Below are 23,646 nucleotides of genomic sequence, written 5' to 3'. Positions count from 1 at the left end.
TGTTGGTATTTATAGATTTTCATTCTGATTCTGTTTATCTTTGTGTTTTGTGTGTGTGATTTTAATTAACATCTCTCCATGAAGCACTTTTTAAATGTTCTCTATTAATATAATAAAGTGACTCGACGAGTCACATAATTAGCACGGCTGGTTATTTTCTGTATGATTAGCTTTTTTCTTTTCCAGCTCATTCTGTTTTAATTATTTTAGAAGACAAAATATTATTTGCCCAAAAAATAATGTTATCAATAGTCAATTGTCAAATCAATGCCAGGGCCTTCCACAGCGGCTGACTGACAGCTCCACAGCTGGTTCCCTCCTCTAATTGAAATGTCACGATAGCCTGCGCGCCAAATTTACTTGTTGACCGCAGAGTCAATGAAATCTTCTTCCGACTCCGCTGGAAACTTTCTGGGACACATTTAGCAATTATGGAAAATTAAGCCATTTTCTTTTATTATTTTCCTCGAATGATTACAGTAGCAAAAAAAAAACAACAAAAAAAACAGATGAAACAAAACTACATTTTCTAACAAGGTCGGAGAAAACTTTAGAAAGACAAACGAGCGAATGAAGAGGCAAACATTAAAGGCTGATGGGAAACGTAGATACAAAGAGACGAGAGAATCGTATTAATGAAAAGACGAGCGGGAGTCTGTTTGGTGGTTTGTAACTTTGCGGCGGAGGAAAAGGGGGAGAAGATGAAAGAAGAGCAGACAATTACTGAGGTGGAGAAAGCGACGTCATTTTCTTTTTCAGGGAGAGAGCGGCAGTCGCCCGGTGTGTCTGATGGGTGTCATCTCTCCTTTTATCAGCTCCTGCTAACACAATAAATACTGCTGCGGTGGAGAAAATGTGTGTTTACTGGAGAGGAGGGACGACGGCGCAGGTGTTGGATGGTGTGAGTTGTAAAGTACGAACCTTGAGAGGACAAAAACTCAGTTGACACTCGAAGCTCCACAGAAGAGTTGAAACTGAGACCGTCTGCTGAAAGCCTCGATGCAGCTGGTAGTGTGAGACCGTACTGAGATCACTTAACTGTTCAAAACCGACCGATGAGGTGTTTTTTGGTTAGTGGTGACATCACACATCTGTCTGTGGGGTAACGCTCTTGAAGTTTAGCGTTATGGCAGTCACCATCTTGGTTTTATGGGCAGCAGAAGTGACCATATCTGGACGTGAGGGTGGAGCCGGGGAACCCAATGAAGCTCTGTGATAGCGACATGTCAATCACAAGGTAGCCACGTCCTAAATCACACCCTGCATTATTGTCTACTTGACTCTAAATGGGACCATAATTTACTAACTAAACATCATGATTTCATCAACAGGACTTGAACTTATCGACTGAGTCTTATGAAGTCATTTTTCATTTTCAGTTATTATCTCGCAATCATGACATAAATGAATCTCGTGATCTCAACAAAACAACATTTAAGGAAATGATACATTCCACCCACGACCGTTTAGCAGAACCACATGTGCGTGTGGAACCGAAACTATCTTTGAAGTTGAGTTTTAGTTTAAAGCAAGGTTTTCCTAACTGGTCTGTGGGCTGATGTCGGGACACCGTAAGATTCAATCTGGCCCACAAGAGGTTTCAAGGGAAATTGTAATATAAATCACTGTTCATGCTGTTTATCTTTGTCACCTGAACACAACCTTGTTGAGCTGTGTAGCACCCTCCATGTGGAGCAGCTGAAGTAGCTGCACACCTGAACCTGGAGATGCTGAGACCTCATTTCAGTCTGAATCATGATTTTTATCATTTTTTTTAATAATGCAGTTATTTCTATAAACCAGGAGCTCTCAGACTTGTTTCTGTCGGAGAGCCAAAACTGATACAAAGCAAACACCTGTTGTATTTTTGAGAAGCCAAATGGTACTTGGATCCAGACTTTCCTTAATTCACTGACTTCCTGCTGTGTCACTTTGCTGGCTGCGCTCAGATAATGAATAATAGTTATTAACATTAAACAGTGTTTTTAGCAGCTGATGAGTTTGTTTTGTGTTCACAGGTTGGCCGACTGTTCATACCTGAGTTCTGTTTGTGTTCCACTCCTGGCTGCTCTCTTCGGTCCTAGAAGTCCCACATTGAACTTACATCATGAGACAATGCTGGCAAGCCAACGGATACAGGAGCACGCACGCACACACACACACACACACACACACACACTCAACAAGTAATCCTACCCAGTGTCTCTTGGATCTGTCGCACAAAGCCAGTCACACTCATCTCTCCAGCAGCCCGGAGGATCCAGCGAGAGAGAAAGCAGGAGTATCTGTGCTAGCAAGATGCCTCAAGGTTACCTCTGGGCTGCACCGTGTGTGTGTGTGTGTGTGTGTGTCTGTGTGTAGGACTGGAAAGGGGGAAACAGCTGCCAGTGGAGTTTACCACTAGTCATTACTGCGCACCGGGGACAGAGGAAATGTAATTTTTACACACAAACACTTAATAGGACACACTCACAGCGTTCTTAATGTACTGTCCATGACCCTGTCAGGATGTGATGCTCAGTACTGACACACACACACACACACACACACACACACACACACACACACACACGCACTTCCACTTCTTCTCTTTCTGCTTTTCGTAGGTGGTTAGTTTGTTGTCCACACAGTGCCACAGTTGAGGTGAAGTGGAGGCCACATTTTAAAGGTTTCATTTACATGAGAACAGATTCTCAACCCGACTGTCACGACCTGCAAAAAGGGTTATGAGAGGTTTAAAACGATTGGAAAGAGGAGAAGAAACAGTCCTTTTTACACACTTTTACTCACAACTTCTGATGATTTGAGCTAAAAAAAAAACAATAAAAATATTAATAACTGAATAACTTCTTTAGTCCTCAAACTGGTCATAGTCTGTTCACATAATAACCCAAAATAGACCATCTGTAGCTTTGTTTATAAGATTACAAGTCAAAAACCACCATTAATTAAGTTAAAACACTTTTCTAAAAAAGAGAAGTAAATAGCAGTGACTGGTCTAAAATGTGAGAGACTCGAGGCTCCACTTTCCTGCATTCCTCTGAAGTGCACACAAAGTGCTGAATGGGACAATCAAATCTGATGACTTAATGGAAATCTGACATATGACCTTGTGTATAACTTCTGCATATAAATGCTGATTTATACAGTATTGAATTGCACCATCAGTTCAGTCAATGATGACTCAAACTCACTGGAGTTTTCAGAGGCAACGACAAACACGAACACTGTGGTAAATTTGTGATAAACGGATGTTTGTGATATGAAACGCAACCGCCAGAATAAATGTTAGCAAAGTAAGTTTCTGCAGAACCACAGATAGGTTAAAAGTTTACTGTTTGTTGATGGTTTTCAACTTTACATTTGTTTAGATTAAATCTTACATAGTGACGGATTTAGATTAAATCTTGTCACAGTGCTGCACTTATGCTCTTGTTAGGTTTAGGCACAAAAACCACTTGGTAAGGGTTAGGGCAACATCATTTTTTGGGTTAAAATATCTGATTTGGTCACCACACACAAAGCTGGTGATGTCCAGTGGTTACATTAAAAACTACTGTGTTTCGTCTTCACAAGCACAGCTGGAAATGTTCAGAGGTCTTGTGAAATACACCGGGTTTTCTCATCACAAACACAGCTCAGTATTTCCAAAGGTCTCCTCAGAATTAACTTTTTTATTCTCCACAAAGACAGCTGGAGATGTCCTAAGGTCTTCTTAAAAACAATCCTTTTTTGCCCTCACAAAAAAGGAGTGGAGATGTTCCGATGTCTGGTTAAAAACACTTCGCCACACTTGTCGCCACAAACTTGGCTGAATATAATTTGAAGTCTTGTTATAAATAACCGTTTCTGTCTCCACAAACACAGCTGGAAATGTTCAGAGTTCTGGTTAAATTCACCAGGTTTTCTCATCACAAACAACAGCTCAATATTTCCCAAGGTCTCCTTAAAATTAACCTTTTTTTTCTCTACAATAACATCTGGAGATGTATTGAGGCCCTGTTAAAAACACCCGTTCTTGTCTCCACAAACACGGCTGGAGATGTACCGAGGTCTTCTTAGAAATATCCACTTTAAAATGATGAAACGAAGAGCCGAACCACAGTCCTGTCTGCCTCCTGACTCAAAATGCAGATAACACATTTGTACTGTAAACATGATATGACACGTTTTGTTCAAATGTCAATATGGTCTGGTTCGAACGTAACTGTAGTCTTCAGAAACATTAACTGCAGAAATTTTATCCTGACATCTGAGCTGGTGTTGTGTGTCACCCTTGAATCCACAGCCATGTAATAAAAAAAACCAAAAAAACACAAGATCGTAAGTTGACGACAGTTAATGAGGAATCTGGGAGGTCTGGCAGTTCCAAGGTCGGCCTTAAAGCACAGTGTGTACGTGAAAAACAATCAGAAGTCAAGGGAACAAAAAGCAGGCTGCCAGGCTGCCTATAATAGCTACAACTGAACAATACCTTGCCAAGCACACACACACACACACAAAACTGGCAGCCACTCATAATAGGAAATCCTAATTACAATGGCTTCCAATGATTATTAAAACTACTAATAATAACTGCTAATAATTACAGCATGCCAAACCTGCCCCGGGAGGGAGGTTGGAGCAATTACAGCGCCAGTCAGTCAGTGACTAGTTCATACAGTCACAGTGCAGGATGTTTGACAGTTGGCCTCAAACACAGCATCAGTCAAAATGTTCCTAGCAACACGAGGCCACTCAGTCGAGTCAGGAAGCCCAGGACGGTTCTGTAGAGTTAGTCATGATCTGCACAGATAACACGTCAATTAAAGCTGGATTAAGCGATTGTGACAAGACGACAAACAGACGTCTCCCAGAAACAGATGATTCTAATATGCCGTCAGCTTCTTGGAGCACTTCCCATATTTTCTATTCTAAAGTCTGAAAGCTGGAGGGAACACACGACTGTTTTTTTAAAATGGGTTTTGTTCTTCCCCCCGAAATCTGGATTCACTCAGAATGCAGCCCAGTAGCATTTTCCTCTAGCATTCCCATATTTAGCTTCATGTAGCGACTCAGCTTCGTGTTAGCCTTGAGTTAATCTACGGGGAGGTAAGTATCATTTATTTGAAATCGCGAAGAAGCTTTATTGGCCTAAAACTTAACAAAAACACAAAACAGGTACAACGGTTTATAACACTGCACTATCTTAGAAACTCTTCCATGTCTAAGAGACTTGACATTCCACTCTGATGCTTTAGTAAAATCCCTTGAACTTTTGTTCCCACCCGATCCAAACTACACTGTCTTTATCTTTGTGGAGCGCTCAGCGGGAGGAGCAGATCTGACTGAATACTGATATTTGGATTTGAGCCACTTTCCAGATGTGGTTTTCAGAAAGGACACCTCTACACCCCGTCTGTCGTCTCTAACTTAAATTAACTGAGAAATGTTTTGATGTGTAAAATGGTGGAGTGCCAATCTTTTATCGGTTATATATTACACAAGTTATTACACCTTATATCACCAGAAGTTGTATATTTATTTTATTTGACGAACCTTGAGTCTTTAGCTTGCAGGATATTGGATGTCTTCCAACAGTCGTTCATTAATGTTCTGTTATTTCAGGCTGTAGACGTCCTGAACAGGACGGTTCTCCACTAGGACTCAACCGTACTAAGGTGAAAGATAACAAGACTTTAATCTTAAAGCCTCTGAAAGCAGAGAGGATTCATGTCAACATTGATATGTTACTGTACTCTAGCAGTAAGTATTTTAATGTGGTGGTAAAATTAATCTAACAGAGACTTTTACATCCTTTTTACGCAAACCTTCACAAGACCTGGGCGCTTTCTTCTAAATTTGTTCTTTGCTGACCCCAGTGTGTGATTTTGGATTGCATGCCACAAATCCACAGGCATCACCACCCGTATCATAAGTCAGCTTCTGGTGAGATGTTTTAAATATGCAGAGTTTTCAAAAACTGTCATAAACAACCATTTACCATCCTTGTTAAACGACAGGTGATCTCGTCCTCTTCTCAGGCGAAAAGGGGCTTCTGAACCAAAGCTGTCCCCCCAATTTGCAGACATTTTGGGTTGTTGTTTTTCCACCTTCAGTTAGCTGCTAGCGGCCGCTAGCTGCTTATTAAATCTCTCGCCTGTGGGTTGCATACACGACATGTTGTCAACATGTCACACCCGTGTCATGGCATGTCGGCTCACTCTTTATACAGACGTCAGTTCGGTGCTGTTACTACCTCTGCCTTCAACTCAGAGGCAGAACAACAGTCCTGCCTTGAACAGGCTCTGTAGAAGGGGCAGCTACAGGGATCAACGGAGTCAAACAGTGACATGTTTGATCGAGACAGTGAAACGAGTCCAGACTGCAATTAATCTCTTTAACTAATTTAAGTTCTGTTAAGAGAAACGCCAGAACTTAACTGTAACATAATCAGAATATTGAATTTTGAAACTACACAAACACACGGACACATTTTCTAGATCTATATTGAACACTGTGCACAAAATGAACCTTGGCAGTGACTCGGGAGAATTTAATTACTTCCTCTCCTGCTCCCCCATTGGACGAGAGGTCTGGGATATGCTAATTAAGCCTTGACTGATAAAACACTCCCATGGCCTCTCTGTCTCATTACTACTAACTTCTGTGATTGCAGCCCTGAGTCCAGCAACCATAGTGTGTGATAAATACAAAAAAAGCACCTGAAGCCAGCGACTGGGACTAAATACTTATTAAGCGCAGGGATATGACCTAGTAGTTTGATGGCACCACGCCAGAAGAACTCGAAAAACTTTCTGCCGCAATCAGCGCACCTTATCTTCTTTTTCTAATTGATAATTAGTCTTGCATTAATTTGGGGCCAACATCTATCTCTTATCACAAAGGTACAATTTATCTGCAGCTTAAACGATGGACCAAATTGGGTTGGCAATGTTAATGACTCACCTTGCAGTGTATGGGGGACATGAGGGAAATAATTTCTCCTGACTCATATTTAATTAACCTTAGCAGATGTGCTGGGAATGCGCTGTAACTTGGAAAAAAAAAAAAAGACGAGGCACATGTTTAAAACATTTAACAGATGACATCTCGGGCACATCCTCTCTTAAAATGTATATTTTAATGCAAAAGAAACAAGTGTTATATACATAAATATAAAATGTAGGAAAACAATCATCGTTATTGTTACAGCTTTATAAAATGAGATTTGTTTTTTGGGGGGGGATTTTTGGATATAGGATGTTTAATATAAAAACGCTATATTTCTAAGACAGAGAGGTTGTACTGTATATTGGACTCCTTCGTGTTCTGGTCTCTGTACAGGGAGAACCAGGAAGACCAGAACTCCTCATATAGAAGACTCTGGTTTGTACCTTCAGCTTGTGCAACTCACATTGTACTGCCAAAAACAATCAAATCTGCCATGCTCACAGAATGTTTGACATGCTAACCACGCTATGCAAACTGACTTCATTCTCTTTTTTTCCGTATTTTTCTTCTCATTTTTTTGAAAAAGAAGGTTGAAAATTGGTTACTATCATAATTACATATAAAAGTGAGAAAAACAACCAAGAACTGAAGCCATCAGTGTACCTCTCTCTGTCTGCAGCATGGTAACAGCGTCCAAACGCACTGTGGCTCTGACAGACTCAACCAACAACACAGACTACCATTAAAAACAAATACGTACAAAAAAATAAATGCTTGTGAAGAGTTACATACATGTTAATTGCGTGCTAGTATCAGAGGAGTAACAATAATACACCTTCATGTAATGTTCACATCTCAGCGTACTGCAGCTTCATAAAGCTTCACCAGACACTGACTAAGCATTCAGATACACACAGTTCAGAAAACTTCTTCCAGCTTTTCATCCTGATCATTCCATCTTAAAGAAGTGCAATATGTGTCCACGTGGCCCTAGTAGATCATTTTCTCTGGTGCTCCGTCTCTTTCTAAATAAGTTTTGACGTAGCTTAACGCACATGACTGATCAGCTGTTTCTGCTGGTGATGTTGGCGCCATTTTTTAAAAATATCCCCCAAGACCTCGCCCCATTTTTCTCTTGTCGATGGCCCTGGTGACTGGTTTTGTTTCTTCTTCTTGGTCTTATATCTTCGTTTCATTTTTTTGCTTTTTGTTGACACCTGTAGCAAATCGCCTATACCACCAACTTCTGATGAAACCGTTGACGGAGACGCTTCATTTTCTTTTCATTATCGTTTTCAATTTTTGCTTAAAAATACCCTTGAAGGTTATTGTTTGCACTGAGAAAATGATCTAATGGGGCATGTGTTTTATTTTGGTGTTGATTCTCTATATACGTCTCAGGTGAGTGTAACGCCAAGACAAACTCTTTCACTATTGTCTTTTCCTTAAAACTCTGACAGCTTTATCTGGAAGTTTGATTTCTAAACTGGTGCAGAAAAGTGATAATAGCATGAAAAAGAAAAAAAAATATTTGGAAGTAATTCCCCAAAGTTATTACATTCAGTCGATACGAGCCCACTCCTGCCGCCCTCCGCCTACTGCAGATCAACTGCCGCCCAGATTCTTATGAACTTTCATTCTTTCTTCAGCTCTGTTGTTCTTCAGAAACTCTCTGAATCAAACCACTGTGACTCACAAAGGCGTTCGGGGTCCTTGCACTGCATCTGCTCATATTTCTTCCATCTCCCTCCATCCATCAATACTTTCAGTCTTTTACTTGTTCCTTTAATCCCTCTTCCTTCTCTCATCCTTTTCCTTCATTGCTTCTCTACTTATCCCTCATTTCTAATCCTCCTTTCAATGTTTTCCTTTTGTCAAAACCCTTCTTTCCTACTTTCTTCTTTCCATTCAAGATCCTACTTTGTCAAACAAACAGGCTAATGAGATGGTTTAGATCCTTCATCGTTTAGTTTCCGTCGGTTTTTACTCTCAACGTTGACCCTCGCAGAAACGCAATTCACCTAATCCTGAAATGTCATTTTTAACGTTTAATCCCCGCTGAATTTAATACTGCTGAGCTTTGTGGAGGGAAGCGCGGAAATGTTAAGCTAGACTCTAACTCTTAGTTTCACTTAATTGATGGTTTAGTAAGTGGCTAAATGGATACACACTACGGCGCAGCGCTGAGAAGAGCACTCTGAAACTCAATTCAGGTTTCAACGGGACTCGTGTGCACTTCAGCGGGCAGTGACGCCTACACCACTGGGTCACAGAGATGCGCCATGAACATCCATCACGTCCGAACTACAGTACATGAAATACACAGACAGCGCAGAGAAAAAGAGGCAGCTAAGTAACACAGAGTGGTCAATTAAACCCAGAAAGGAAAGAAAAGCCTTTTCTGCCTGGTTTACTCACCAGTATGGACATTTGTGAGGCTTCACTCTGCTCCAGCACATGAAAGTAACACAAAATCAGTACGAGCAGTGGTTTTATGAAATAAACTAATCCAACACTATTGGAGTTTTGCTCATTTCGTGCATTCCCAAATGTATTTTACATTGATCTTGTTAAAGCACCGTTATCACATAGGTGCTCTTCCCTGACAAATCTGGAAGAGTATATGCTTCGGAACAAAAGACTAGGAGTCAAGGAGAAGGCAGCTGTAACAATATGAAATAAAGTGTTGGTGTGTGCAATACTTCGACGGAGGACTCATTGTTACAAACTGGTATTACGAAATGGTCGTCTTCTTCTTAATAGAGTTTCTGCCAGAATGTCAACGTTCCTAGGTTGATTACCATCCTGGTGAAAAGTTTGACAAATTTGTCTTCTATTTTAATGCAGAGAATTATCTCTCAAGTGACCCTTCCTAAGCCACGCCCATTTGTTACCCTGTTGTCCAATGATGTTGGACCGATTTTAACGAAACGTTGGCTAACTGGCTAGCTAACGTAAAATGGTCAGCACAAATCTTGTTGTCGTCAGCCTCTAAAAGTATGTTTGGCACTAAGAATGTGTGGCTTGGTTTTGCTGTGCAACATCAAGAATATATCCTTCTATCACTTACTGTTATCCTTGCTGTCAACTTCTTGAAGCTATATTGCCTGACTCTCAGAAACAAACTATTTAACACAGCTGCGTCCGGCTAATCCAGACCGGTGCTGTCTACGGGGGGGCGGACATTTGGTTCGGTCGAGTAGATGTCTGATAGAAAACAAAATGAGCAAAAACTGAAATGATTCAGTAAACACAGGTTGATTTCATGAATCAAGTTGAGATGACTGTGAAAACGTAATCAAAGGTTTTCATACATTCAAGTTGAGGTCATTTTATATAAAGGTAACTTTTCAAAGATAAACGTAGGTCAAACAATGCTAATATGTCCTGACCTGAATTTAAATTAATGTTAATTTGTGGTTTGAAATGTCATCACGGGATTATTTTAAAGCTGGATCAGGGTCATCAATTAGCGCTGTAAAGCAACAGCCTTGAGTGGTCCTGGACTTAAAAAACATATTCAGTCATCTCTGCTAAGAGAAATATCTTCCAGGCAATCATAGCATCGTTAAAAACATATTATTACACGTAAAGATAATTCATTCAGTGCACTGTAGTGATTCAGTGCACTGCAATTGTTCAAATGTTTCCATAATTAATTCAGAAAACTATGTAGATAAATCAGACTAGTTACGAGTATATTTTCTGTACTTTTATAAAGATTGGTATAGTGGCGTTCTCCCTGTTTGGCAAATTGAGACAAAAGAAATCAAAATGCACTTCATAACAATGTAACTGTCATTCAAATTTAAAATACATGATGCTGCCTGGTGACAGTAGAGTTATGATGATATCTTCAGAGTTATTTGTTCACACAGGTTTGGATCGCAGGAACGTCTTGATGTTTTACAACTGGCCCTCAAGAGGAGACTAAAATTACAATCATTAGTAAACATCATTACAATGATGTTTGCTAATCAGCTGTTTGGCACGTTACACTCGATATTTTCGAAGTGAAACCATCAGGTACGATGCGAGACAGCATCAAGCTGTATGTAAGTCTAAATTTAAATGGATCCAATTACCTTTGTGGCTCGGACTGCTTGTTGAAAGGGAAGACTTAATCAGAGTATAGTGAAAAGCCCAAACCCTGCTAATTTTATACTCCTGGAAGACTCAAAGCAATTTAAATGACTTCAAACAATGAGACATTATGCATCACACGCGGGCGACTCTATAATTAACCTCCTTTACCTTGCTTGTCTGTGTATTACCATATACTTCAAACAGCCAAGACAATGTTTGATAATGACGGTGATTCAAATCACAACATTAAAGTGGCTTCAACTCTATATCACAGGAGTACCGAGAGCTGCACGACACAAAGCAGTTAGCTTTCTGCTCGTTTTTCATTTCTGGACCTGGTTCGTCTACACAGCTGCAGTCATGGGGTTCTTCTGTCTCGGGTTGGTTTGGTGTTGCTGTTGCTGTCTTCCTCCCTCCCCAGGATAGCCGTATTGTTCTGGACCGGGATCCACGTGGTGCCTGTAACCCATCAAACATTCTCTATTCAGGTTTCAAAGCCGATTAACTGAGTCATTTGTAAAAAAACAAACAAATGAGGATGGCAGATCTCAGAATTTACCTGGGATAATCTTCATCCACAAATCGGCCCTACCTGTAAGCTCCACCCCCGGCTCCACGCGTCATAGTGTCGTACCGTAGTCCACGAAGGGGCGGGGTGGGAGAGGGGGGCACATCCTGCCGCAGGGGGCCTCTCTGCTGGGAGCTAGAAACAGAATAACAAGCATTACCAGAATATTATGACGGACAGGTGAGGACAGGGGGGCTCCTTCACAATAAAAGGAGTATAAAACAATAAAAGAAAGAGTTGTTGACTACTGTCAGTCTACTCATGTAAGACTATAACTCTACGTACAGCATTATGAATCACGTGACATAAAGCAACCTCCTTGCATTTCATTACCTTGGGTGGGGGTAGTACCCAGGGTCGACGCCCCGCGGGTCACCTGGCCGCGCATACGGTTGGCCGGGTGGGTATCCAGAGTAAGACGGTCCAGACTGGGGGTTGGGGTTCGGGTAGGACGGGGACTGAGGGTACCCCTGTGGGGGCTGGGGAGGTCCAGGGTAATGACCTGACCAGGGCTGCATGGGGTAGTCAGCTGGATCCATCGGACCTCGCCTGGAGAACAGAAAGACACAATTTTAAGAGAAATGTTAAAGAAATACAGCAAGTGAGCTTAGAGTTCTTTGACCAATCAAAAAGGAGGATATATATATTGATATATGTATATGTATATATGGTAACCTGCTCAAAGCATTTTGTTGAGGAGCCGAGAGAAAGAGAAGTCAAAAACACTCACACACACACACATACACCTCCAACAACCCATCCTAGCCAAAGATCACATAGCAGCAGAATATAAGTGACATGTGACAGTTTTAAGTAGGCTGGGGCTCAGTTAACATGCACGCTAACACACACACACACCAACACACACACACACACAGCTGTGGTAATCCAGTCCAGTCCTGTTAATAGATATCGATGTCCTGTGCCCAGTGGATAGCGAGTACACAAACATGTGTCGTCCACATAGCTCACATTATCAGGTATTACATTTTATCTCTCTGTCTTTCTGTCTCTTCATCCGTCTGCGTTTGTTTCTCAATCCGACTCATTTCACTTTGAGTGCGTCAGTGTCCTCTGAAAGGCTTTCCTATAAAGATGTTTTTAGGTTTTCTTTTTCTTTTTAATTACACTAAACTTTATTCTTGACATTGCACTTTATTCTTGCACGGCTCTATTTGTATGTACCAATTGCTTATTCAAACTTTATATTCATTCCTGTTTTATGGTTTTAATCATCTACTGTTATTAGTTTTAATTCTCTTTAATTACTTTGTAGTTAATTATTGTGTTTTTGTGTTTATTTTGGTTATGATAAGCGCGATTAACATAAACTTATTATGATAACATTATTACTATTTTTTTCTTTTAACATTTTTTAATTCCAAATAATCATCATGTGTAGTATTTCAGAAATATTACTCATATTTTATGGCTGTCCTGGTGTGCATTAGTCTCTAAATAAGTTTTTGTTTTTTAATATCCCATGTTTTTGTCACTTGTGAAGCACTTTTGTGCTGTTTGAACGGTGCTAAATATAATCAGATTGATATTTTTGTATTTGTATTAATACATGTTAAGTGTGTGTGCATATATTAATAAAGTCTACACCATTTAGGATATTAATGTACTTCAAACTAATGTGTAGTGAAGCATGTACTTCTCTCACTGAGAGCCATAACAACACTTATCATTGATATGCATATTTGAGTGGGTGGAGCTCCGCAGCCTCCAGCCAATCACAAAGGTGACCTGTCGCCTGTTGCCTGGAGATAATGTTAATATGGACATGACCGCGGAGACACACACACACACAGATTTGACCATGAATACTTGCAGCGACCGAGCACACACTCATGGCGCGCTGGTGGTCTCCGTGCTGACGCCTGTGTGTGTCAATTTGGGTGGTCAGCAGTGGAAAGTGACTAACTGACTACATGCCCATCATGTTTGGGATGTCTGCTGCTGCCCCGCCTGGCTCCATATCTGCCGTGAGAGTGTGTTTGAGCGAGTGCGCGCGCACACACACACACACACACACACACACACACACCCCCCACACTGCATTTCTGCTTCTCTGTCAACCTATCCGTCGTCTGTCTCCTGCTTTTTTGACTTATTCTGCTACAATTATTATAAGTCACTCTGGGTGAGTATATCGGCTACATGTCTCAAATGTCTCCCTTCTTGATAGCCGCAGCCGTTTTGTCTGCGTCTCTCCGGCTGGAAGGCCTACCAACGCGTCAAGTCAGCCAGCTGCCCCGTCTGTCCATGTGTCTGACTGCCTCTCTGTCTCTCTCTTTAGATGGTTTACGGCTACACGTCTGCCTGCCAGCCGATCCGCATGGCCTGCTACCCATCTCTGTATACCTGTGCCCATATCAGTCGGTAAATCCGTCACTCAGCATTCTGCCCCTCCGGCCACATCAATGTCACCAAGGCAGAGATAAGAGCGGCTGAGAGGTGACGGGGAGGTGAAGAAGGCATGACAGAGAGGGGACAGAGGGAGATAAGATGGAAAGGAAGGAGGGGAGGGAAGGAGAGGTGTAGCGAGAGGTATGAGGGAGAGATGAAGATAAGACAAAGATAAGAGGAGGGGGAGAGAGGTGTGAAGAAGAAGCAGTAAGAAAAAGTTACCATCAGTAAAGTTTACAGTTAATTAAGAGTCATCAGCAGCTCGTGTGAACAAACTTTACGTAACTATGACCTGTGATTTAAAGAGGAACAATTCATATTAACAAAAGTGTAAATGGAGAGAAATGAAATAGCCATGAAATAGATGATCTGTTAAAGATGGGAAGGAGAATAAATGTGGGAAGCGAGAGGCTATAAAAATACATAGTGAAGAAGCACGAAACAAGATGGACCAGGTCAGTCGCCAGAATAAAATGTTGGCAGTTTCTGCGAGTCAGGAATATGTTCACATTTTAAGGTGTTGTATGTACCATATTGACCTTTCTACTACACATATCCATGACCTAACTCTCACACCAGGAGGTGGATGAGTCAAACTAGACAAGGCTGCCAATCCAGTGATTGCAGTTCACGTCTGCATTTCAACATTCTAAATTTGCACGAGGCGTTTCAACATTTGTAAGTGAGAAACCACAAGACATCTTTAAGGAGACATTGGGGACATTTTCAGACATGTTTGTGGCGACCAAACAGGTATTTTTAAGCCAAAACGTGATTTTTTCCGGAAAACTGCAACATAAAGGAAATGTTAAGTTTCATCATATATGTGTTTTACATTAAATGTTCATTGCCAACATCTATTCTGCTTATTGGTATGGATGAGGATATGAAGCACAAAGGATTAAGAGGCTGGTATTCCTTCCACAAACTTGACAGATCAGACACCTAAAAAGACTTTATGACTCAAAGTCGTGACTATTTTTATTGAAATTCCAACCTCTGTGATCGTTCAGTGGTTATAGTTATAAACCACTGCAAAAGCTGGTGTTGCTCTGACTAAAGAATTTGTTCTTCTCGGTTGGGGTGCTTGGATTTCAATGCGATCTCCAAACCTCTGTCACCGCCTTAAGGGAATGTAACAGATCTAATGAAAGTTGAATGGGAAAACATATGGAAAATGTTAAATCAGTTTATTAGAGTTTGGGGGTTTAACAGGTGCTGGATGAAGCTGGACATATTCTAAAAAGGAAAATAAAAGGAGAATCACACATGCAAGTAGTAAAGAGAAAATAATTGGAGCCAAATCTCAAATTTGCTTTTTGCAGTTTAAATTTTACATTATCCTCAAGCCAGAACAAGTCAGAACAAAGTGGCTCTCTAAATGCAATGGACATTTTTCAGACAAAAAGGATTAATCCTGTGGTCAAGTAAAAAAATGAACCAGATGGATTAATTGATAATGAAAAAATAATCATTAGTTGCAGCCTTAGAATCATCTGAGAGTTTCCATATTGGAAACAGAGTGGAAATCCAGCGGGGATCTTCAGGGAATTCACTGTAAATCCGGTGGCAAGTTTGGAATTTCTCCCTCCAGGAACCCAGTCAGCACTGCACAGCAGCTGGGGATTATGGGGTAATGAGGATGGAACCCATTACTGGCACACACACACACACACACACACACCCACCCCCCCCACACACACACACACACACACAGTGCAAACCTTAGTTTAAATACAGTGCTAGTTCCTAATCACCCCCTTCCAAACCCCACGTACTCTGGAGGAGGCAAATTGGCACACAGCTGGAGAGGAGTTAAGACCAAATGAGGAGGCTGATGGTCTCTGTGTGTGTGTGTGTGTTTATGTATGTGTGTTTATGTGTGTGTGTGTGTGAGAGAGAGAAACACAGAGAAAGATAGAAACAGATGTAATGAATGAGAACAGCTTCCTGGCACATGCAACAACTAGTTTAACATAATTGAGAGAGTAATCAAAGCAAAATGAAAGAATTGAAAACATCCCTGGCAGAGCAGAAAACGGCCCAGTGTGGGAGGAAATCCAGCTACCTGCTCACGGATGACTTCTTTCAACGCAGATAGTGCATAGGTTAGATATTTGAAAAGGATAATTGGAAAGATTTCTCCCCATGTGTGACAGTAATTGAGAGTAATGTGAGCCTTTCTAATTTCCTGGTATTTAAGGGATTTCAGATGGATTTTGGGGGAAACAACGAGTTGTTCTATGTCCTCAGCACCTGCCCCTCTCTCTCATAAACACACTTTCACTTACTCTTTCTAACAGGGGCTGGATACAGCTGTTATGCTAGTGTGAACACACACACACACACACATACACACACATACATTCTCACACACACATACATTCTCACACACATCCACAGCCATCGATCATCCCGGCCTGTCTCAGAGAGACACAAATACCTTTAAGAAAAAGAGACACGATGCGGCAGTGTGACACAACACATTAAAAAAATCCTGAGAGCCAATGACAGCCGCGTGTCAGATGGATCGTCTCAATAAAACACTGACGCACAAACACCAACAACACCGCCTCAAAATGAAGAAGAGAGGAAAAGTTCCAGATAAGGAGAGGGAGGCTTGTAGAAGGCGAGAGACAGAGCAAAGAGTGAAACGACGAGGAGAAAAACTACTGCGGCATTAATTCAGTTATTTCTTCATGAGTCTTCACGGCGCCCACCTCGTGTTGGCATCCATTTAAAACTGATTTTAGGCTCGAGCTTGGGAGAGCACTTCATATATTCAAATTGCATTCAACAGTGTCAGATTCTTTGTCAATGAGAGTCACGATATTTTGACAGCGTGGTAATAAAACAGATTAATAGCTCAAATTGTTCCACAACTGCTGTCGTAATGTCATTTGGCGAGCCGCGGTGAAAATGGAGCGGCTGCGGTATAATGTCCCCCGAGTTAAAACTAAGTTTAGCTCAGCTCCATCTTCTTAATGCGATACTTCATTATGAAGCTTTAATCACAGAGGCATCACAGTCCAAACAATGAGGCAATATAAGCTTAAGTGAGAAATAATGAAGGGTGGATAAATATTTCATCTTCTATCTGTGGATGGGGAGGAAAGAGAGGAAAGTCTGTTAAAGGGAAGACTTCACTGGAATGAAAATGAAACCTGCGCCACATTGTGTATTCTTCTTTAAGCAACTTACATTTAATGTTGGTTTTGAACTGCTTAGTAAATCAAATTAAGTTTAGTACGTCAGTATACGGCAGATTAGAGCATAAAATGATATTACAACACAAGTTATGAAAGATAATCATCAAAATCATGTGGGGAAAGTCGAAACAAAGTTTGCTAAGGAATAAAAAGAAGACCTGACGCATGTCTAATGGAAGTGATAGTAGTTCAAGTGTCTTAATAGAGCTGCAACAAACAGCCAATAATATTTGAGAAGACTTTTAATCTACAACTATCTTAATAATAAATTATTAAGGCAATAATTCATGCAAACATCTTCTCAAATGTCATGATTTGCTGCTTTTCTTAGTCATTTATGATTGTAAACAAAGACACGTTGAGCTTTGGACTGTTGGTTGGACGAAAGTTGGTTGGACTCTGGGAAATTATGATGAGCATACTTATAATTTTTTTGAAATTTTACAAGATGGTTTATCATGAAAATATATAGCAGATTAACGGATATCAAAATCTGGAATGGCATCCAGTAGGCCTGACAGTCCCCTTAAATTCAATCAAGATTTATCTAATGTCAAACTCAATAGTTCTGTACCACCCACAACTGCTTTTGCCATAATTTAAGATTTCAGATAGATTCAGATCTAGGATCAGCATCACTTGGTACTCATTCATAGATACCTGCCACCTAAATATGCTTGATCAAGACTGATGCATTATTCCCTGAGAATGAAACGAAAATGCCAAAAATGTCTTATCTCGCAATGTTAAATAAAGGGAGAATGAAACATTCCTAGATCTGTCCTGTTTTCAAAAGGTAATTGGGTCTGCTCTGGGCCGAGACCCACTTTCAGTGCAAGTTTTGTGAAAATCCATTCAGTAGTTCCTGTATAATCCAACCAATCAACCAGCCAATCAACCTCTTGGAAATCAGATATTGCTTATGAACATGCATATTTATGCTGCTTCAAAATCCAATTATATCATCCGATCATCCTGAGATGTAATTATGAAGTTTCTGCCATCTATAGATTGTTACTATGTGTGCGACTTATCCACATACAGAAACACAAGTGCCACCATGAGTACACAACGCCCTGTGTGCAATGTACAACAGTGGTGGCAAAGATCACGATAACTTAAATCATTGGTGTCCAGAGACGTCAGTCAGGCAGTTCATCAGGATTTTCAGGCTTTAAGCAGAGAGTGAGGGCTTTCAGTGTGACTGGCAGTTGTCTTTGTTTGACTTAGTTAAACCACACCGCTCAGGTACAGTATAAGACATCTGGGACTGTATTAACTGTGAGTATAGTGAGAAAACAAACTCTTAACAGAACAGAGCCAAGTCATTAAGACTGACGCCTGAAGCAGCAGTGAGAGCCTTTTCTGTTTTATTAGGGGAAGGCCAATGAGACACTAAGCTGTTTTCCTACTTATGGTTAAGTGGTTACATACTGTGTGTCTGAGTGCATATGTGTGTGTGTCAGAGATGGTATTCTGTTGGTTCAGCTGTCAATGTGGTTTGCGTTGGTCCTTGTGTGTGTGTGAGTGTGTGTGTGTGTTCGAGACCACTAAACCTCCCTCGACTCCTGACCCCTTAAAGTCACATGATATTCCATCAGTTCCCACCAAACACTTAGAAGGTGGGGTCAAAGGCTAAGGAAGGGTATTATCAACCAGGATTAGGGGGCATACCAAATCCAAATACATAGACATAACATTCAAACCCTCAACACCATTTGGTAGAGATAACAACCATTTGGTCGAGGATTGGAGCGCTGATGACCTGCAAATGCAGCAATGCTGACTTAATGTTTAATTTTCATGGACATCACTAATAAGACACTTAAATACAGCTGGATTTGGGGGTCTTACAGTACTAGGCATGTTTTGGCTTTTGTAAATTAGACTGGTGATTTTTATTTTAGAAAGAATAAACTGACCATTAGCTGAGACTATCTGTTGTTGTGGTTGCCACACCTGTCAGGCTCTTCAGTTTGCCCCCTCACATATGGACATCATGCATATTTACAATGATCAGTTTCAAGTTTATCTTTCAAAATTCAAACACTTTTTATGAAACAGTGGGCCTGTAATTTTACCCAGTAGTAAACAAAAGCAGCCATAACCAGCTGGTGTGACCTAATGTTCATGTAAAAGCGTGTGTTGGTTGAAGACTCTGCCTCTGGCTGAGTTTTTAAACGTTTCCAGCTGAGTTGTTAGAAATGGATCTTAACTATGCTCATGATGGCTGTGTAGAACATATAAAAAGACTAAGGCTAAAAGCTGACAGGGTATAGAAAAGCTGGCCCCTTTAGTATGGCAGGGTTAAGGCCTACTAAGTAAGAATGTAATTCATCAAATGTTACTAGTTCCATGGCAATCCGTGAACAGAAACATGTGTGAACAAGCAACATACCAGTAAGATTTATGTTTTAATATTCACATTTTGTTTTTTTCCTTTGCTTAAGTTTGACAATAGTAAGAGTATCTACAGCAAATTTGATTGGAGTTGCTTGAGTCCCCAAACCAAATTCAGGAGCAGCACAGGGCCGCTACTGTTCATGTAAACACTGAACTCTACAGTAGCACTTTGGCTCCCAGACAGCTGATTTTCCAGTATTCCAGTAAGTGTATTTTGTGGCTAAACTTGTTAGGGGCTGACACCCATCCTCAATCCAAGTTTCAAGGAAATACGTTTAGTAGATTATGTGTGATCACGCTGACAACCACCAATCCAACTGAGCACAGAACAGCGAAATGGACACAGGTGAAGGCAAAACTTCCTTTACAAAGGTGAACAGAATACTGCACACATTTGAGTCAAATCTAGTTGGTTAGACTGGTTGAATGAAGGGTTAAGAGCTGCAGAAAGATTCAATGGAATTTCATTTTGAATTATTTAAATTTAGGATAAAGATGCAATCCTTTGTTTTTTGTTTTTTTCCTGTATTAAATTTGTGTTTTGGACTACGTGCCAAAGATATAATTACTGAGGACTTTAGGCCATCAATGCGTTTCGAGGCAAAGAGCAACCCACTAAAGAATACAATCTTCATCTGTATTCCTTAAAACAACCAAAGAGCAAAGGACAGGGAGCAGGCAGATGAATGCAAAGAGAATAGAAAGTTAGCATAAACAGGAGACGAAAAGATGTGACCGCAGAGGGCTGAGCCAGACAGGAGGAGGAGGAGGAGGAGGAGGAGGAAGGAAAAAGACAAGGGCTGTGTCCAAAATCCCTTCTTATTTATCACATAGTGCAAACATTTACTATCTGAAAATCTATCCAGTTTATAGTGCCAATAAAATGGAGCAAAACAGCAGTATCAATGTTTTCTGCCAACATTCCTCAAATTAAATGCCCTGCATTTTTGGATACAAAGATTATTGTTGTGTGTCTCTACAGCTGCTAGTCTTGATGCCAAATTATGATAATTAATGTCTGATATCTCAATTTACTGCTGAGTAAGATACTGATTCAACATTTTATAGGGAAGAATGAGTCACAAAGCATCTGACTAGCTTACAGAATCAGATTCAGAAAATCCTTTATTAGTCCCACAAACTAGGAAATGTGTGCATCACAACAGCCAAAGGAAAGTTCAATATAACAATACACAATAATAATAGTGAAAAATAAACTACAATAAAAAGGGGAGAAGATGAACTAGAGCAAGAAGAAGAGCTAATGCTGATATTCATACCCTATCTGACGCCCCGCGCCTAAAACTCACCCACCCAACGAACGAAAAGCAACCACTCAGAAGCAGAGTAGTTTGGGCCTTGCCAAGAAAAGCAGTGGGCTCATAATAACGGTTTGGAAACAGCCCATGATCAGGAGAGAAAATGCAGAGAGGGAGACCTGGCTTGTTTCTTAATATTGAGATGTAGACAAGAAACAGAAGGGTGTTCATAAATCAACTTTAGCCAGAGAGGCCAATACTCTGAAGAAGTAAAAAAGATTCTGACAGGGTTCTGACAGTCTAGTGAAAAAGGAGACAATGGGGAAAAAAATTTGAGAGGGAAGACAGTAAGGTGGAGCAAAATGAAGAAGGAAGAAGAGAGAGTGAGTTTTACATTTGAAAGCTGAAGAAGAAGAAGAGGAGGAAGAAATGACAAATAGGGCTACAAGTAAGAGAGATGGAGGCTCCCTGATGGATGTCTTGTGAGTGAGCATGAGAAGAAAAAGACATGAAAGAAGGAGAAGGAAGAAAGGAGCAGAAAATGAGAAGGGAGGAACAACAAAGAAAAAGTAATGGAGGGGAGGGGGGGAAGAATGGAGAAGAAGAGAGGAAAAAAGGCAGAGAAACAAGTGGTGCCCTCCAGAGAACTGGCATGCTGAAGGTCAGCATCTGCTGAGAATAATGGGCCCTACTTTAGAGGAACGTGCACGAGCACACATGCACGGACACGCACACACACACACAGGCCCGGATGCTTACTCATACAGTTCACGTCCCAATGAAACTAAACACCTTTCAGGGGCTCCTATATGTCTTTGTCAATAAAGTTCTGTCAAATATGATTAATCCACCTGGATATCATGAATTACAAAACTGACCAGTCCAGGAAACTAACGTGATTACATTCCCCCGTGTATGTAAGTGTGTGTGTGTGTGTGTGTGTGTGTGTGTGTGTGTGTGTGTCAGGGTATGAATGTGAATGTGTGAGGCTGCATTAATACAGGGTGCTCGTACTAAAAGAAAACAGCCAAAGTGTTTCAAAGAAAAAAAAAAAAGCCAGAATGAGATGAAAATGACCACAGGAGGATTAAAAAAAGGATATTAGAGAACGAATGAAAGAGTACAGTAATACGGTAAGTACTTAAGTGAAAAGTAAGAGAAAAAGGCGACTGCCAGAAAGAGAGAGAATCAAATCAGAGAACAAAAAGGTAAAAGAAAAGAAAGAAAAAAATGTCAGAGAATAAAAAGAGAAACGGTACAGAAAGAAAATGAGATGGGAGAAAGACAGTGGAGAAACCCATTAGAGGAAAGTGAGAGGAACTGAGGGATGAGGGCCTTCCAGATGGTGGGAGACTGTTGCCGCGGAAACACAGAGAGGGCAGAACAATGGGGATTTGGAGTGGTGTTTCGCATCCCATCATAATACGGCCATGCCATTTGGAAACTGAGCAATGAAGCTACAGCCAAAAAGAAGGAGGAAAAAAAACAAAAAACTGCAGGGACAGAAAATTCGCTGCAGGCAGCTACATAAAAAATACATTTCTGATTAACATAACACATGAGAGATGACTCATCAACAAACGTATAAACATGTTTCATACGACCACCTCATGGGTAAAAGGTCTATTAGTTAATTAATTGTGGAGAGACATTCCAAGTGCTGATGCCTTGAGTTTCCTGATTTGTCAAAAGACTCTTTGGTTTGGTGGCTGGACCGAATGAAACGCAACAATCCACAATCTCATAAACTGGACCTTCAAATGGCCTTCAAAACCGATGCTCATTTAATTGTAACTCTTTATCCATGCATTTTCTCTCTCTCATTTTGCCTGTCACTCATCAAATCTCCTTAAAAAGCATTAAAAGCATGTTGATGTTGACCTATCATGCTGATCTTTTTCTCAAAGTAGATGGCAGGAATCCAACTTTGACAGAAATAGGAACCCCTTGTGTCATCAGCCAAGAAGATACAAACTTTAGTCTACAAAACGTCTAACAAAAACACTCTGGGCTTCAGCACCAGACTCTGCAACTGGTTACTGGACTTCCTCACAAACAGACCCCAGTGAGAATGGATTGGCAGTCGCGCCTCCTCCACTTTAGTGCTCACCACCTGAGTCCCCCAAGGCTGTGAGCTTAGCCTCCGTCCTGTTCACACTGTAGACACATGACTGCACCCAGACAACAGGAGAACTCCATTGTGAAGTATGTAGACGACACTACCATCATTAGCCGCATTATAATCAATAATGAGAGTTTGTATTGGGAGGAAATTGACAATCTGGTGGAGTGTTGCAGAGAACAATCTGTTGCTCAACATCAGCAAAAGCAAAGAGATGATTTCGGTAAAAAGGAGGCAAAGGAGAAAAAAATAATAATAATAATAATATATATATATATATATAGTATATAACTACAACTATATATCTCGACATGCTTTAATATCAGAGAAAATGATAACCCTTTTGCAGGGTGAACCTCTAGAAATTGGCAACATCAAATAAAGCCATAAGTCATGTTAAATGGTGCAAACCAAGATGCGAGCCATATCAACTTTTAGATAGTTGAATGCGCACCAGCAATAAAGACAGATTGATCACATTGGCAGTGAATTGGCTGCACCTTGTAAAGTACCTTAATGGGTCATGTTCATCTATACCCCAGCTGAAATGATTCAAACTGAGGATGACATTCAGTTATGGCAGTGTCATACATACCTACTTAAAGGCAGTGTAGTGGTTGACTTCCTGAAACATCACAAAATCCATTACAGATA

General features: G+C 40.7%; 1 protein-coding gene across 8 annotated transcripts in view; it reads right to left on the bottom strand.

Moving 5' to 3' along the window:
• Window positions 1-7,103: 7,103 nt before the first annotated feature.
• The window catches only part of pard3bb (par-3 family cell polarity regulator beta b), a 216,853-nt gene continuing 200,310 nt past the window's right edge, over window positions 7,104-23,646 (bottom strand). For 7 of the 8 annotated variants that reach the window (XM_030428573.1, XM_030428574.1, XM_030428572.1 and 4 more), the window contains 3 exons: window positions 11,921-12,136; window positions 11,612-11,722; window positions 7,104-11,478 (listed from right to left, as the gene is read on the bottom strand). In XM_030428573.1, coding sequence (XP_030284433.1) covers window positions 11,364-11,478; window positions 11,612-11,722; window positions 11,921-12,136 — 442 coding nt within the window. In that variant the 3' untranslated portion in view covers window positions 7,104-11,363. Of the gene's footprint in view, window positions 11,479-11,578; window positions 11,723-11,920; window positions 12,137-23,646 lie in introns of all 8 variants that reach the window. The other variant, XM_030428577.1, reaches the window with a different exon arrangement.

Source organism: Sparus aurata, chromosome 9 (genome assembly GCF_900880675.1).
Source record: "Sparus aurata chromosome 9, fSpaAur1.1, whole genome shotgun sequence".
Classification (NCBI taxonomy): Eukaryota; Metazoa; Chordata; class Actinopteri; order Spariformes; family Sparidae; genus Sparus; species Sparus aurata.
The sequence above is the reverse complement of the archived record's forward strand: the minus strand, read 5'-3'. Positions and strand labels throughout refer to the sequence as shown.